General features: G+C 38.5%; 1 protein-coding gene across 1 annotated transcript in view; it reads right to left on the reverse strand.

Moving 5' to 3' along the window:
- The window catches only part of megf6 (multiple EGF like domains 6), a 61493-nt gene extending 45057 nt beyond the window's left edge, over positions 1-16436 (reverse strand). Inside the window, exons 1-4 of the mRNA XM_040009202.1 lie at positions 16111-16436; positions 15067-15201; positions 14442-14551; positions 14026-14130 (exon numbers count right to left, since the gene is read on the reverse strand). Coding sequence (XP_039865136.1) covers positions 14026-14130; positions 14442-14551; positions 15067-15201; positions 16111-16193 — 433 coding nt within the window. The 5' untranslated portion in view covers positions 16194-16436. The remainder of the gene's footprint in view (positions 1-14025; positions 14131-14441; positions 14552-15066; positions 15202-16110) is intronic.
- Positions 16437-16570: the final 134 nt, after the last annotated feature.

The raw sequence follows: 16570 nt of genomic DNA on the forward strand, positions 1-16570 counted from the left end.
CAAACGTTGCATATGCGTGTTAGCTGTTACAACCCCACAACATCCAGAGCCTTGAGAAACTCGGGACAAATTTCATCCACTCCAGAGGCCTTGCCAAACTACCTCAGTGACCTCACCTCCAGTGATGGCTTAGTCATCCCTTTTGTCCCTAGACTCTGTTTCCTCTACAGAAGGCATGTCAATGGAATTGAGGAGGTCTTCTAAGTGTCCCTTCTACTACCCAACTAAAAGGCCTCATTAGAGGTCAAATAAAAAAAAAAAATACTGGCATTAAAACTCTTTTCAAAGTCTTAATATGTTTATCTAACCTTACTTCTTACTTGGTTTTCCCAACCTTCTAATCTGGTGTGATTTCACCACACAAATTTTCCTTTATCTTCTAATATGCATGAAGCGGTAACAAGAAACCCTATTAATATGAATGATCTATGACACATGGCAATGAGATATTGTTCTAAGTATTATTTTTATAGTAGACAGATTGTTGGCTGAAGATTTATAACAGGCAGGTCTGGTAAATGTTACTAACATCTGCAGTAACAAAGGAAGACATTTTAATTTATAGCATTGCTTTAAAATAGTTTCTGGTTTGTAAAACGGGCTTTCATTTGATATACAGAAATACTTTTTTTTGTTTGCGTATTTCTGTTTTACTGAAGTCTCCACTGTTTAAACTGCTTTCTATTGAAAACACTACAATCTTTCATACCACCTTTACTATCCCACGCCATTACTTATAACCGGTCAGATGAGGTTGGCACCTATCGTCCCTACAATCCAAAGATAGCTGTATAGACTTGATCCTGATCAATGAGTGTAAAATGTTACACTGCTGTTTTTTGCCACAGTAGTTCTGGTCCATGATACACTGTTACAGGACTGGTTTTGAAAAGGGATACGCTGTCAGTGATATGCAGACATCAGATACAGACATCTCCTGTCAGAGAAGGTGGAAAGGAAATATTATTTAGTATCTTTTCGTCATCTGTTAAAAAGATTAAATGTGGCCCCTCACTGTACATTGAGTTTGTTTATTCTGAATAACAGGAAATTTCCAATGTGGAGAAACAGTTTGCGGAAAAAAAACAGGAAACAGCGTGCTTTTAAAAAAATGCATCGTATGGCAGCTTGTTTTTATTAGATTGAAGGAACACGACAACAGTGTTTGTTTAAATTAGTCTGATGTATCACTTTGTGAAAGTCATAATCTTTTTTTTATTAACATGCTATTATAAAATAACATGCTTTTAATGGTGGTTTTTAAGATTTGTTTAGCTTTTCAAGGGGTAATGAAGGAATAATGTCCTATTTCTTCAATATACCGCTATCTAACTATTTATGCAAAGGCTAATCTAAAGGCACATACATTTTAAATAAGCCGTGAAACAAAGCCTTTGGTTTCGGGGGAGAAAAAAAAAGGCTTTCGATTTTAACATACTCAGCAGTACTCTTATGTTGATCCTGCAGGGGGAAGACACCCATGGAGCAACCGATGACTTGGCCAGAGTTACTAAAAGACAACAGGGTATGAAAAACTGTTTATGTTGTTCAGGTAAAATACTTGATAATATATCTGTTTCCCCACATCTGCATTCTCAAAAAATAAGAAATAAAGAAAGGATTTGAGTCTGTGCTGAAAGCTGCTTCCTGATAACAGCACAAAGCCACAGCAGTCAGTTTAGACAAAATTGTCTCCAGCTGAGCACGCAAGATGCGTTATCAATAGCCTATTCAAATCCTTTCATGCGATGTGATGCAAAGAGCCATAGTTTGGACGAGCGATGCTGAATTATTGCAACCATGTGTGTTCCCTGTGGAGATAAAGAGATACTATACGGCTCCATATTTTACAGTGGTGAAATCAGGAGCAAGGAAAAGCAGCAGCCGTGACAAATATCCTCAGAAATTGAATGCTTCGCTTGAACATTAGTTGTTACAGGATTTTAAAAGTTTGCAGAGTTCTGCAGGACCTCAGAAACAAAGGATGGGTCGCCATATTTCTTTTTCAGGCCACACCCACACTTGGTTTCCAAGGGCATGCAGGGTTTTCTGGGTAATGTAAAGGGAGACACAGTTTCACAATTAATTTCAAGAATTTCTGAAGGAGACAATGATCAGTGCTGATTATTGCAGATATTTATCTTTTGGGTTTAGCTCTTTATAAATCACTTTTCCTTAGTTGTTTTATTTTTATAATTAGCACATTGTTTTCCTCAGAAAAATACACATAAATAATGTAAGCCTTGGCTTTACAAGCCTTTACTTACATGGAAGTCCAACACTCTTCCCATTCATCTTTAACAAGAAGAGGCTCTAAGAAACTTTATGCCCATCCGGGAAAACACACACACACACACACATGTGCATACCTATAGCTGTCCACAGAGACACAACCCTGTTCTATACTTTTCATCAACTCACAAGGAAGTGACATAGACTCTTAACCTTACAGCCCTGCCCCCCCACTCACACATCCCCACTTTGATCCTGCAGCTCCCTGGAGCCTTAATGAGCTCTCCGTATTAGCTCAGGGTCATTTGTCATCACCATCAAGATGGTGCGCAGGGAGAAGTGTTCACTTAGTGCCTTTCAGGGCATTTTTAAAATCTATCTTTTTCCAGCACAAAACAACGCAACGCTTAAAAAGAAAAGTGTTAGCGATGTGAACTGTGTCGCCCTGTCATCGTTACTGAATAGCACTTATTTTAATGAGAAGACCGAAAAAACAAAAATGTTTTTCCATTTAAACCGTCACCTATATGCAGGAATTTAATGTATTTTTTAATTAGTTATAGAATTCCACATAATTCAGCCTCAAAATCTCTGCAGACAGTCATCAAAAGAAGGTACTTTCAGCTGCTCCCTTCCTTACCCAAGGAGTCACCATAGAGCCGAAGTAGTGCAACTAACTTATTTTATCAGGAAGCTATCGATTTTAAACATAGCGATACTGTATATGATCTCAACTTGTTGCAACAGATGGCTTTGTGAGCCTTCTGTCAGAGCTTTCGTCTTCTTGTAATGTATCCATGTGTCTATCTTGATAAAGTTCAAAACAAGACGGAAACTGTTTTCTTCTTCATTTATGAATGGAAGTGATTTGTGTTTCCCATCAGTTAGGCCAAACAGAGAGGACAGCTGTTTGAATGCTTTTGTGTTCTCCATAGACAACTATCAACCACCAAGTCCTTATTCCTGGATATCTCATCAGGTGTTATTGACATTACTGTCTTCAGCATAGCATACAGTGCCCCCCCCCCCCTTTCCAGTTTCTCCAAGGACCACCGTTTTTCTTCCCCTAGAAAAAAAAACTACCTTTAGTACATGGACATTAAATAAATCAACAAACCCTCAGCAATGTGCCCATTTTCCTCATGGTAAAACATTTAAAGATACAAGTCTGGATCAATAACTGAATCAGCAGGCTTTGGCTGCATGATTTGTCTCTCTCAGCACTCTTCAATGAATGCAGCAGAGCTTCAGTTGTCGTAAGTGAAATTCAAGCCTGAGTAGATTTACTGATTCTTCCTTAATAGATGGAATTTGGGTCTGGAGCAGGACCGGTATTTATTTCCCACCTATTCTAGGTTTGTTTCTATTATGGCAAGTTAACTGTGAAAAGAAATACTTACCAGACAGACCAGTAAAGAAAAAGCCTCAGCTCACACTTCTCTACAATAACAGGCCATTTTTCAGCCTTTTTATTTTAACTTAATGTTACACATTACCAAAAAGATTATTTAAACTGTGAGATTATGCTCTAAATATACACCATGAACTTTTGGAAACGTTCATGAAACAGGACACATTCTTACTCAGCTATTCTACTTCAGCAGCTCCACATAACTGCTATTTGCCAATGAGCTGTAATATTTCAAATGTGAGCTGTTCCAAGTGATGATTTTGTATCTTTTTCCAGTGCATTGCTCCATTAGTTATTTGTTTTACATATATGTATATATATATATATTTTATTTATTATTATTTATCGAAGCTGAAAATGTGTTTTAGCTATGATGTAGAAGTGTCCCATTGCGGAGAAAAAGCAAAAGACCTTGTGAACCATACCGAAAGGTCAAAGGTTATTCAGGGACAGCTGAGGAGCTTAAAGAACCTGTCACAGAGAAGGAAGTAAGCTTCAACAATCTGCTCAGCGGCAACTAAAGATGAGACAAAAGGTGGATTGTTTTCAAGATATGGCGAGCTTGAGGAAGGGATACAATCAATCATGGCTCAGAACATTTAGGAAGAATGCCAACTGTCTTTAAGTCCCGTCTGAAGCATACAATAACAGAGGAGGAGAAAGGCAGAGCTGGTCATTGGTGATGGAAAGCCCTAATTTTGGATAAATGGGTTTGTTAATATGATGCATTGATATGTGAGAAAGTATTTTGAAAAGCTTCCTTTCTCCTTGCTCTTAATTTTCTATGTGACAAACAATTAGCCCTGCTCACTTTCAACCATGTGGTGAACTCACTTGTGCAGCTCACATGCTTCCCATTTGTCTCTTCAAAACTTGTTTTTATTGTAAGGATGGATCAGATGTTTTAGGGGGACACAGATTATTTACTTGGTGTAAACATTTTTTTCTTATCTTTCATTTCCTAATAGTAAATAATAAAACCTTATTTGTTCTCTGACAGTGCAGCACAAGAGACATGAATCACAACAACTGTGTGCTATCCTGCTTTCTCCCCCAACATTTAATCCACGCACAACACCAGCATTTTTCTCTGTAATTACCAAAGTTCCAAAATTAAAACCCAGTTCATTAATTGGGATTGAAAAGTTGAACTGGAGCCCCTGGCTTGATAGTCTTATTTGAACTTTTTGCCCCATAATTCCATCAAGTTTTCTTCAACATCTGGGGAAACTATCTTCCTCAAAAATGCCTTCCACAGAGAGGATGAAACATGGATGTAGATTTATGCCTAACTGTACTGCAGGTAGAAGATTGTTCAGCATCTCAGTATTGCTGTTTCAGATATGGAATAAACATGATCATGCTAAGGATGATTTTTCAGTTTAATAAAGCTTTGAACGTTACTATTTACTTTTCATTGTGAAACAACATCCATGCCAGGGTCTTTCTAGCTTTTGTGAATTATTACACGTAGTAAGATGTACTAAGTTACACAGCGTCAGCATGTTCTAACTTTCACCATTCACTCCCAACATTTCCCCTAATGCTACTGACTGCTAATGCTGCCTACTTACTGTCATATGTTAAAGGAAAAGTTTACCTTTAAATGAGCAAGAACACGAGTTATAAAGAAAACCATGTTGTTAGAAAAACTAGTGAAGTGTGTAGGCCTGAATGACACACACCGCTTTCAGCTCTTTGATGTTCTCCTACAAGACAACAAAAGGTCAAGATAGCATTTTTTTATCTTCTTCTGAGAAAAGTTCACACTGAAAAACAATCAGAATTGCACTGCTTGCTTTATAGCCAAACAGCTGCATATCAGATATTTCTCCAGTTTTAGATTAGTGAAGGCCAAAAAAGGTTTTTATCCCTTTTGCTAACTTCCCTAAAGTAGTTTTCAGAACTCTGGGGCACTTTCTTGGTGGAAAACTCACCACTTGTCTACTTCAAAAATCTCGAAAAAGGGGGCCTCTATCTTAGGCTTATTTTTCTAAACCCAAAACTAACACTATAGAGCACAGCCAAACCGAGTTCATGGAAGAATAACTCCACTGCTACTGTAGGAATTCAACAGTGAGCCTTGAGTGCACATGGCTCATCTCACAGACCATTAGCTGCGGCCTGTTCAGCATTAACCTGATAAAAATGATAGCTAAATGCATTTGAAAAGATGCCGGGGTGTTTTTTTAGCATGTGGCTACTTCCCTGTCACATGGCAGCAATTGATCTAATGTTCCTCCCTCCTCTGATAGCTATGCTGATCATGTAGCACTTGCCTTGCTCCCCCCTGTGTCCTGCTGTTAGACGAGCCATATTCACGGTCTGTGTCTCGGCATATGATTCCTACATCCACATATAGAGACTTCAGGAATGAAAATGGGATGACTGGGTGCACAGGTCACAAAGGAAGCAACGCTAGCACATAACAAACATTATCACTGTCTTAGTCTCAGTGTTTAATAAGAAGACAAACTATGTTTATCCTGAAAAATCACACATGACTATAACTATGATGATACAGTTTTTTCTGTGGATCATGGAAACCTCTGGCATCCAATCACTATTAGAGTTCAACATTTAATTTTAACTTGCTGTAAGGTCTGATGTATTCAGCCAGAGGCATCTGCGGCTTTTAACTCAGTTTTCAAAAGCTGATCGCTACCATGTGTTTAAAACATGTCTTGGGAGATTGGTATTGGTTTCTCAGTCATTAAGCACATATTACGCCAGAGATGCACAGGAACCTTCAGTGAAGCTTTTCATTAACCACTATTATTAAAAACACAAAGCGCTAGCCAAAGCAACAACCGACCTGTCAGAGGTCATTTAGACATTTGCACTTCAGTTCTGTCAGAAACAAACGTTATGACTTCCACACCTCACAGACTTTAGTAGCCATGACCTAAATTATTGTTGCAGAAACCTTTCAGACAAGACCAACATAGGCACTCCAGCCTGCCATCATTACAACCACACAGTTGTCATAATTTAAATAAATTACTGCCTGCTGCACATGTGTGAGCTGGGACTTTAGAGTGCTGTCTTATATCCCAGGTTGTGTTAAGATCATAGTTGTTGACAATGATTTGGAACTACAACTGTTCTAAAATGACTCCTTTGTACCTAGAGGGAAAGAACAATCTGCTTCTGTTGCTTAGGAGTTAAAGCACAATGCTCAAAACTCACCTGGAGCTCTGCTATGACCTAAGTGCACGGAAAGACTTAGAGAAGCTAAACTCCCCGCATGGTATGTTAGTTAAGAGGATTCCTTCCAAACCTGTGAAAGACATCACTGTTTTGTGAGAACAACCACAGGAGCTACTAAGACGTTATACACCTTCATTCTGGGTCTTCACGAACATTTCTATCAAATTAAATCTAGGACTAGATTTATTTATTTTTCCTCAGCCATGTTTTTATTGTAACCACATATTGATATTTTGGCTTGACTACATCGTTGAGCTTAATTACTTCCAGAGACCTGAAAGAGACTATGGTTTTTTTCTCTTTCTTGAAGGACAGATTGTTTCACTGACACTCTTGTTAAAGTTCAGAGCAGGAACAGGCATACCAGTAAAAATTCATCCTGAACAGATTTTTCTTTCTGTCCAGAGTCAAATCCAGGAATGTGTGATATTACTGCCAAAGACATGTGAAAGCAGTAGAAGACAGAGGACTAAACACTGGCAGAGGCTCTACAAAGGATATACACCATACCAAGTGAAGACATTACCAAATCATTTTTCCTGAATCTTTTCCAAGTTGCAAATATTTTTTAGCTATATTCAAAACCCACTGGATTAGAGTTAACAATTTCCAGTATGTTCCCTGAACCGGTCCTAAATGATGTATGCAGGAAACATTAATTTTCTTGTGTGAAAAATGGAAACAGTCAAGCGTAAAGTACAAGAATTTGCATAAACACCTCCACAGAATACTCAAAGAGGAAACATGCAATGAGCTTAGCATATGTACAAATCTGCAGAACCCAACTAAAGCTCGACCATTATCATATATATCAGTCAATTTCAGTTGATATTAGGTATTTGCCGATATCATTAGTGGCATTTATATGATAGAAAAATATATATATAAAGTAAAGAAACACCTTCAATCATGTTATGAGTGTTGATGTTCCCAAAGGCACTCTGAAACTTCCCTGCTGGTAATATGTGTTTGAAATGCTACAAACACAACAACCAGAGCCCTAAAGCCAGTACTTCAGTGTTAAACATGGTTAACCATGTTTCTTTACAACAGTTTTGTATTTTACTGTTGTATATTTTATATTTTGTAGCGATTTTTGAAACACCATCTGATGTCTCTGGTGTAGGTAGCACTCATAGGGATCATTTTCTGTGGAAGAAAAGTGTTATGACCCGTGAAAAAAACCCTTTTATACTGGTTAGATGCTGCCAACGCCAACCCCATCATATCAACCTGCATTGGAAACTCTGGTTTAATTTAAGGAGTTGATAATCAGCTTTGTGTGAGCGCTTATCCTGATCACCAGCGGTGAGGAGAGTGAATCCAGAAAACAAAAAGATAACCTGGATATGCTGGACTTGGTTCATAGTGCAGGAAGCTGTTCTACAAAGCTAGTTGAATCTTCCTTGGTAAATTCAGGGTTAAACCTGGTTTTCAGTACTATGAACATGGTTAACTTCTTACTGCGGTAGCTTGCCATGGTAACATATGCTGTGAGCTAACACAGATCAGATTAGGTTCCAGATTAGAGATCAACATGTATGAAATCGTCACCTACTGACCAATCAATTCCCAGAAAATAGCATCCCCATTCTTTGAAGTTCCTCAGACATCTGTGTGTGGAGAGTAGGAGGGTCTAAAACTTTTTAACAGCATCTAAAGTGTTTTTCTTTTCCAGATAAGAATCTTTTCTGAATATCGACTAGTATAACCAATGTTCTTGTGTTGTTTTGTTTTTTTCATGTTGGCTGCAAGCTATTTTTATTTTAAAATATTTCTATTTTTCCAAAAGCATTTACATATGAATCCTAAAAAAGATGACTTTTTTCATACACTCTGACCTTATATCAAATTTGTACAGAATCAAGACTAAAATTGTCTTTTAATGTAATTAAGTTAAACATGATTTAATTAAATACTTGATTGTAATACATCAGATTCTTCCATGTCTTAATGAACCAAGTGTCATATTGATACATCTGTTAATTTACTGGGTTTGCATTATTACTGGCTGTATTTCCTTCTTTCAGATAGGCTAAGTTTTATTAATGTAGTAACGTCTTTTCCAGACCTACTGACCACAGCACTCAAAGTGCACACCTTTAGTACACCTCTATAGTACTTTTCCTCTCACAAGCACACTGCTGTGTTGCTTTCAGTCTACATTGTTTTACCTCTTAATATTTTTCCAGTGGTTTCCATATTGGTCTTAAAAACTGGGGCTCTAGAGCCAGTCCTGTTCAAACACATTAACGACAAAAATAACATTTAGGTGTGAGAACATTTAGGTAGGAGAACCATGAAAATCCAAACACATGCACATATAAACCTGCTGCAACACAAACAAAAATAACTCCCGATTCTCTAGGACACATTTCACTGTTGAAATACTGTAAAACAAATCAAAATGCACAAACACAGTCAACAAAATCCAAGACTTAAAAGAAAATTTCAACATCCAAACAAAACTCCATCCATTTATGCCAGACTGTTTATAATCTGTTTTACACAGTCAAATGCACAAATAAAATAAACAGAGTCTCTGCTTCCTGTACCAAAAGTAAATACACAACAGAAGAGACCTGGTGGTAACTGAGTCACCGTCTCCCACTGTTTTATTTACTGCAGTCATCCTAACAACTCTGCAGGAAAAGCCACTCCCTCTATAGCTATAGCTGTTTCCCATTTCAGTAGCTCATCGAAAAACTTTAATACAGTCATAGAGAACTTCAGTTGTATTGAAGCCTTTTCATTCGGCAATCACAGAAGAAAACTTTCAGAGACAACCTACTGTAATCTACCACACTAAAGACTGCAGACGTGTTCCTGCAACTCCATCTCCATCATCCATTCAGCTTTATGTCATACAATCAAGCCCGACCTAATTCACACCTTTGTAAAAATATGTACACAAGTGTTCAAACACTGACACAGATAAAGATTGGTGTGTTTAATCTGACAGAAATCCCGTCCAGACAGGAGCTCAGTGACTGGGGTGAGATGTGATCCGATAATAGACAACCCAAGGTCCGCAGAATTAAACATTCAAGTTCAAGTGAAGAAAGAAGATTCCATGAGAGAAAATGTGATTTACACTGAAACTGCAATTCCCCCGAGGCTGTCAACAGAGTTCCTCAGATTTAAAGTCTGGAAATAAAACTGTCCAGTCCACTTCTGTTGCTACATATACTTAGTTTAATTGACACACCGCCTGGTGACTTTGCTTGTGTTAGAAAAATCTTTGTTCTACCATACATTCCCAACAAAGTTTGTTTGGATGTTGCTACCTATAATATCACAACTTATATCAATTAACTTTTTGCAAGAAAGTTGTAATTTCTATTGATTTTGATCGCTGTCTCATTAAAAACACCCACTACAAGATCTAGTCTTAAGCACCGTTCATAACAACTGTTCCAAAAGTGCACTGAAAGCAGCCAAGGCTTCTTTAGTGAGGACCAGATGGTTTCTGTCCTCACGCTGTTATGTGCCCATGGTCTCTTAATTTTATACAGACACATGCACCAATCTAACCAAACCAAAGCCTAATCCAAGGCTTAACAGAGTGAGACAGAGTGGCATTCACAAGTAGGGATAAATAGAACTATTACAGAGCCGGCTCCAGAGTCTCAACACATGCTTCAGGCAACATGCAGGCTGTTTATGACCTCCCAGTGTCAACACCCCGGCCTTGGTGTCAGTGGCTGACATAGATTTCCTTGGATGATGCCTACTGTCTCACATCAGAAATGAGAAGCAGGTGGTCAGCTGGCCCGCACAACACACAGTGGGTTCTACCACCACGACTTGGCCAGAGCACCAAAGAAAGTAACAGTTCAAGAAAGTCAGTCAGTGATGAGTGCTGAAAAGAGGCGAGGGGGAGCAGTGCCTGGATTGTAACTTGAACTAAAACCAGAGTCAGTCATGTTCGGCTTTTTCTCAGTGTACATTTTGCCTCTTTTGAAGTCTAAATCTGCTGTGGTGAAAAGGCAAGGCTGACATATCCTTTGTCCTCACAACGCACTTTGTTATATATCTTAAGAAATAGTGATAGGATTAATAGTGACAGGATTAATAGTGACAGGAAGTCGTTTGCTACGAGCAGTCCAAGGAAGTCAGCCTTGTAATTAAAAAAAATAAACTCATTGTCATTTAATGAATTGCAATTTTCACTCTAAAAAAACACGTTCTTTAATTCTCCAATCACCTTTTTTAGCAACTGTAAACAAAATACTGAAATATGATTACCTTTTTAGCTTGAAATCACAGAAAAGTCTTCTATTTATTTTCCTGGGAGTGTAAAATTCACGCTTTCCTTCCTTTCCTGTAGTACCAACTCCCCTTAAGCTAGTATTTAAGGCCCAGATTTACTAAATGGGGCAAAAGAGCAGTGAGTGCAGTCCCCAAATAGCGCTCATACATGTGGTTAGATTTACAACTGAAAACGTTTTCTGAACTTAAGTGGAATCAGTTAATTTCAATATAAAGCTCAAAAATTAAGACAAGTAAATTGTGTGTCACAAACATTAGCGAATCAGTTTATGTGCTTGATTTAAATATTCTCCTTAATGTATTTTGAACTTCAGGAGAAGAACCCCTATTAATATATAAGCAACAGGATCCATCACAAAAGTTTCAGAGTGCCCAGCTCCAACACACAATCTGAAATATTCACTGTGGTTCTTTGTAAATACTGATAATCCTTTCTCTTTTTCTGTTACATCAAAACCCAGTTCGTGCTGGTTTTTGAGGCTCGAAACAATCTGATGAGAGTTGTAGTGTAAAAACACCAAGGGGGTAAAGTTGCCAAAATGTGGGTTAAAGTTGCTGCTATGCTGCAATCAATAACAACATTGTAATTTGTCCAATGACAGGTGAAGCCCTAATTTAATCAACAAGCACTATTGACTTAAAAAAAAATAACACAACACTAATTCTGAGTGAAAAGAAAGCAGAGAAGTTGAACTAATTCTTGTGAGTACTTTTTTTTTTTTTTTTTTTTTTAAACTGAGATTTATCTATCTGACAAAGCAGCTGTTCTCATGCAGTACGTCGGCCTCCAGTGCAGGTGCAGAACATAATATAGATACTGAAAGACTGGTCAGTGTACAAACTGACAAACACCAGAAACATTACATGCAGCAGGATTAAATGCACATGGCAAAGGATTCAGACACGAGGGATGGACTATAAGTCTACCAAAGTCTTGCGAAACATCTTCATGGCCAAAGCGCACGACAGCTACCTTTAACTTATGACTCTGAGGTAAAACGACAGAGGTCAGCATTCCTTCTTCTTAACTGTTCCTGTTTGTTCTAAATCATACTCGAATCTCACACGGGAAAGAAAAAAAGTGTCATTTTGAAATGTGAAATCTCACAATACGAATCTAATAAAGAAGGCAGGTTAATAACGATAGTAATTTGCTTAAACCCACACAAATCAGAATGACTAGTGCGTGTTTTTGATGCCGCATCAGGCAGAGGTTGCGAGGGAAGGAACCTGGCTGAACACAGAAGCTTGGCTGACTCTCTCGGCGCATAATGTTTCTGGCAGAAGACTGTGGATAAATCTGTCTCACGAGACGAGAGAAGGAAAAGTGTTTTCAAGAAAGAGAAGAGCAAAACGTGCGTTCCCAAAGAGGACGTGAAAGCGAGAGGATGAAAGTCCTGATTATAACATCTCTGTTTCCAATCCATCACTTAGATGTGTGAAAACCAAAGAACCCGCGTGAAAACAAACGCGAGCGCTGCCTCTAACAAACAACAACAGGCTTGTGTGAAAACATCTTAGCAAGAGGAAGGACTGTGTTACACCTCTGGCAGGCCCCTTCTCCTGGGAAATCTAACAGCAAAGCTTATGTGTGTGTCTGCCTGCATGTTTGCGTTTCTGTGAGCATGTGGGGGGCTAGAAACCAAATATCTTCCGCTCACCATTCTCTCTTTGCAGGACTCCTCCAAAACAGCAACAAGCACACAAAAACTAGAGTTACTTAGACTGCAATGAGTGGAAAGAATAGACAATGATGGCAACAAGAGACAAGAAGAATAATAAGGGTTTAACTCTGCTTTACTTCAGATGTTCGCTATTTATTTGTGACAGATGCCAGGTTGCTCAGTTGCAGTTCATTAAGAACTGAAAGGCTGAGATTTTAGAGGTTTTGATTATGTCCAGTTTATTTATTTGTGTAGAAGTCCTTATCTCCAACAATTCATATTTCTAAGTTGTTTTGGCTTATTTAAATGCAATTTAAGTAATAGATACTGCTTAGATGCATTTTAAAGGAAGCCACATTTTAGCAAATACACTTATTCACCTTCTGGTAGGTTATTGCTAAGAACACACGTGCTGCCTTTGTATCTCTGCAGTAATTTAAAGGTTGCAGCAAATGTCTGGTTTGCTCAGTACAAAGACTGGAAGGGAGTGAAAGGTTGGTCCCTGTCAAATGTTCACTGTCCTTTCTCTGAGCAGTGATCTGGCAAACAGCTGTTCAGCTGAAAGAGACCTTGTACAGGAAACCGGTTGCACATGTAAGTATATGCTAACCATCAACTGGCTGCCTTATGTTATACCGTGCAAGAAGCACGCTGATAACTGAGTGACATGGGAGTTCACATTGGCTTCTAAACTGGAAATATCCCTATTTCCAAACTATCAAACCTTAAAGAATACTCAACAAACAAATCAATTAATTCAATGCATTAAGGAAATGTTCAACCAGGGGGAAATATTGGTAGGTGAAACCAAATTTCTATTTCTGAAGATTTTTTGTTTTAGTTTTTCTGTCATATAAAATAAGGACTGAAGACAGTCTCATTAATGAGCAGTTTTTATAGAGAGGAAGCTCAGCTGGGTTAGCCACAGCACTCCAGGCTCTTGCCTTCAAAGAAAAAACATTTCTCCCAAAAAACCCCCACTTCTTCCACCTTTAACTAGCCAAAGCCCCCACAGAGCAGCCCCGTCCAATCACAGCTACAAGACAGGCTCATTCTGCTTTAGCAGAGTGAACACATAAGGTCTGAACTGGACCCTGAATATACACAAGTGTGTTTGCCGGCTCCCAAACATATATTTGGCTATTTTGAATTACCTGCATACTTCAGTGACTTATTTTCAATTGAATAAATTGGCAAAATCTTTAGTTTTCATCTTCTGGGAAGCTGAATACTCACCATATTGACATCGCGTCCCTTTGAAGCCCAGTGGACAATGACATATTTGGTCTCCAGTCTCAGCACATCTCCCTCCATTGAAGCACATATTGGCACTGCAAACCCCTGAAGGTATCACATAGCATAACGCTGCTGATATATCCAAGTTATGTGTGCACTTCTGCATATACAGTCTTGACCAGCAGTGGGCAATTAATTTTCCGATGGGGCCACATGAGAAACAGAGACTGTTGAGTTCAGCTTATTGGTGCAGCACTCCACAACAGTCCTAGTTTCTCATGTGGCTTCTTGGGAAAATTAATTGCCCATTGCTGGTTTAGACAACAGGCTGTTTCAGTTATTGTTTCAAGTGAAACTTCACAGCAGTATTGAAAGTAGCTCTATCTGATACATGCTGATGAAATGCAATTACTCACTGTGCAGACAACCTCTCTCTTCACCCTTCTGAATCCAACCAGGGCAGCACCTGTAGACTGTGTGCAAATCCACTCTGTACACTTGCCTGTAAACTGTGTAGTACGCTGTCCTGAGGAGGGGAGATTTCACAATTTTAAGGTCATTACATTATAAGGTATTACCTGTGAAGGTAATGTTGAGTGTATAAAAGATTTTTAACACATCATTAAACATTTTTTTAGATGCAAAAGCCAATTGGTTTAATAACAACAACAACAACAACAAACTTTATTTATATAGCACATTTAAAAACCATGGTGTACTAAAGTGCTTAACATGTAAGAGGGTAAGATGAAGTAAGAGGGAAGGATGAGGGCTATGGCAAGGTACCAAAACATGCTAGCAGGTTAGATGGCATTAAAACACAAAAGCAAAATAAATGCATATAAAAGCATAAAAGAGCAATAAGTGTAAAGGATAAAACAGTCAAAAATAACTGTAGTAATACTAATTAGTCACTGCTTCTGTTAATCAGAAGAATGAACATTACAACTATCAGCCCCAGATCACGTGAACAGAAGTCATCCCCAGCAATTATCGGAGAGATCGCCAGTGGCAAACCAAATTTTAAAAGTCTACATTTACCTCCTCTCAACACCCATACACCATTTGTGGCTTGTGCATCCCTGCTTCCACACCTTCACCATGCGGGTAAAAGCCTGGACGCAAGGTTGACGGCTCCCTACCATGGACATCTCCTGGTCAGCACAAACATTTGGCCTGGGCATGAAAAACACATAGTTTATATAACAAAATGGCAAAAACTTGGGGGAAAAAATCTGTTTTTCTGATGACTTTCAGTAAATAGTGCTTTATTTGTATTTTTCTGTCTATGTGTCGGTAGGTGACTGTGTTGAGGGGTAGACAACAGTTATATATACATGTTCTACATGTTCATTTGTTTTAGTATTACACATTATCACCGTCTACTGCTTTTATCACTAGATAAACAACCACATTTTAATTGTTACAATGTAAATCTACAAAATAAAGTGCAAGTGTATTGTTTTGCACTGATGTAAAAAAAAAAAGCCTCAAATCTTAAACTTTGTAAGCTTCTATTTAAGGAGCCTGCATCTGTTTATGTTGTGAGTGCAGGTAAACTATCCATAGGTGTCCTCCTCCTCAAACCATCTGGTTTCAATATAGGGCAACCTGAAGTTAATTAGAGGAAATATTCTTCTTCTCTGGTAATGAAAGAATCAATCATGTCCTCCACAGTCTATTTAAATTCAAAACCCTCAAGTACAGTCCAAAGAAAAGCACATTCCTTTGGAAGTTATTATGCAGATGCACATTACATCCGCGCTACAAAAACAGTGGACACGCATGCACGAGGGGACCCGAAAGAGAGACTCCTAGTGGTCATTGAGCAGAAAAACACAGAGTGGAGAGAAGTGAGAATTATAAATGGTGAAATCAAAAGTTCAACAGAGTTTAAACTCAGAATCTCTCTTTTAAAAATCCAATCTAACGCACGCTGCTTCTGTCATATTTAAAAGCATCAAATCTTTCTCATTCACCTGATCATATATTCAAGTGTGTGCTCACAGTGCAAACGGAAAGCAGTGGAAACGATATTAAACCAAAAAAAAAAACCCCAAAACAAACCCAAAACACGTTACTTACATGCCAAGCTGCAGCTCCAAAGATGACGCGATATGCATAGTGCCAAATAATATTACGCACAAAATAAAAATATGTGGGAACATAATTTCAGCCAGTTACAACCACGGTCAGAAGTATTCAATCGGCGCAGGCTCTGTGCCTGTTAAATGAAGAGCATCCTGACATTTATGAAAGTCCTCCTTTAAACATGACTCACGACTTTTGTTTATCCTGCAATGGTATCCCTGATATCCCGTTTGCTTGTTACGCAGAGGGGCAACTGTCTCATGTCAAAGGCTGCCTTTGAATGGCTCCGAAGAAAGGCACCACCCACAGTGACTGTGGGGCCATCTCTCCAAACCTCCGGCAACACTGACATGTGCACTCATTAGTAATACAGCCAGCTTTGCTTATAAGACAAAATATGTAGTTTCATCAAAAGGCTATATCGACAAATGCTCCTAAATTATTCTGATTTTTT

Source organism: Simochromis diagramma, unplaced genomic scaffold (genome assembly GCF_900408965.1).
Source record: "Simochromis diagramma unplaced genomic scaffold, fSimDia1.1 OVJJ01000344.1, whole genome shotgun sequence".
NCBI classification, from domain to species: Eukaryota; Metazoa; Chordata; class Actinopteri; order Cichliformes; family Cichlidae; genus Simochromis; species Simochromis diagramma.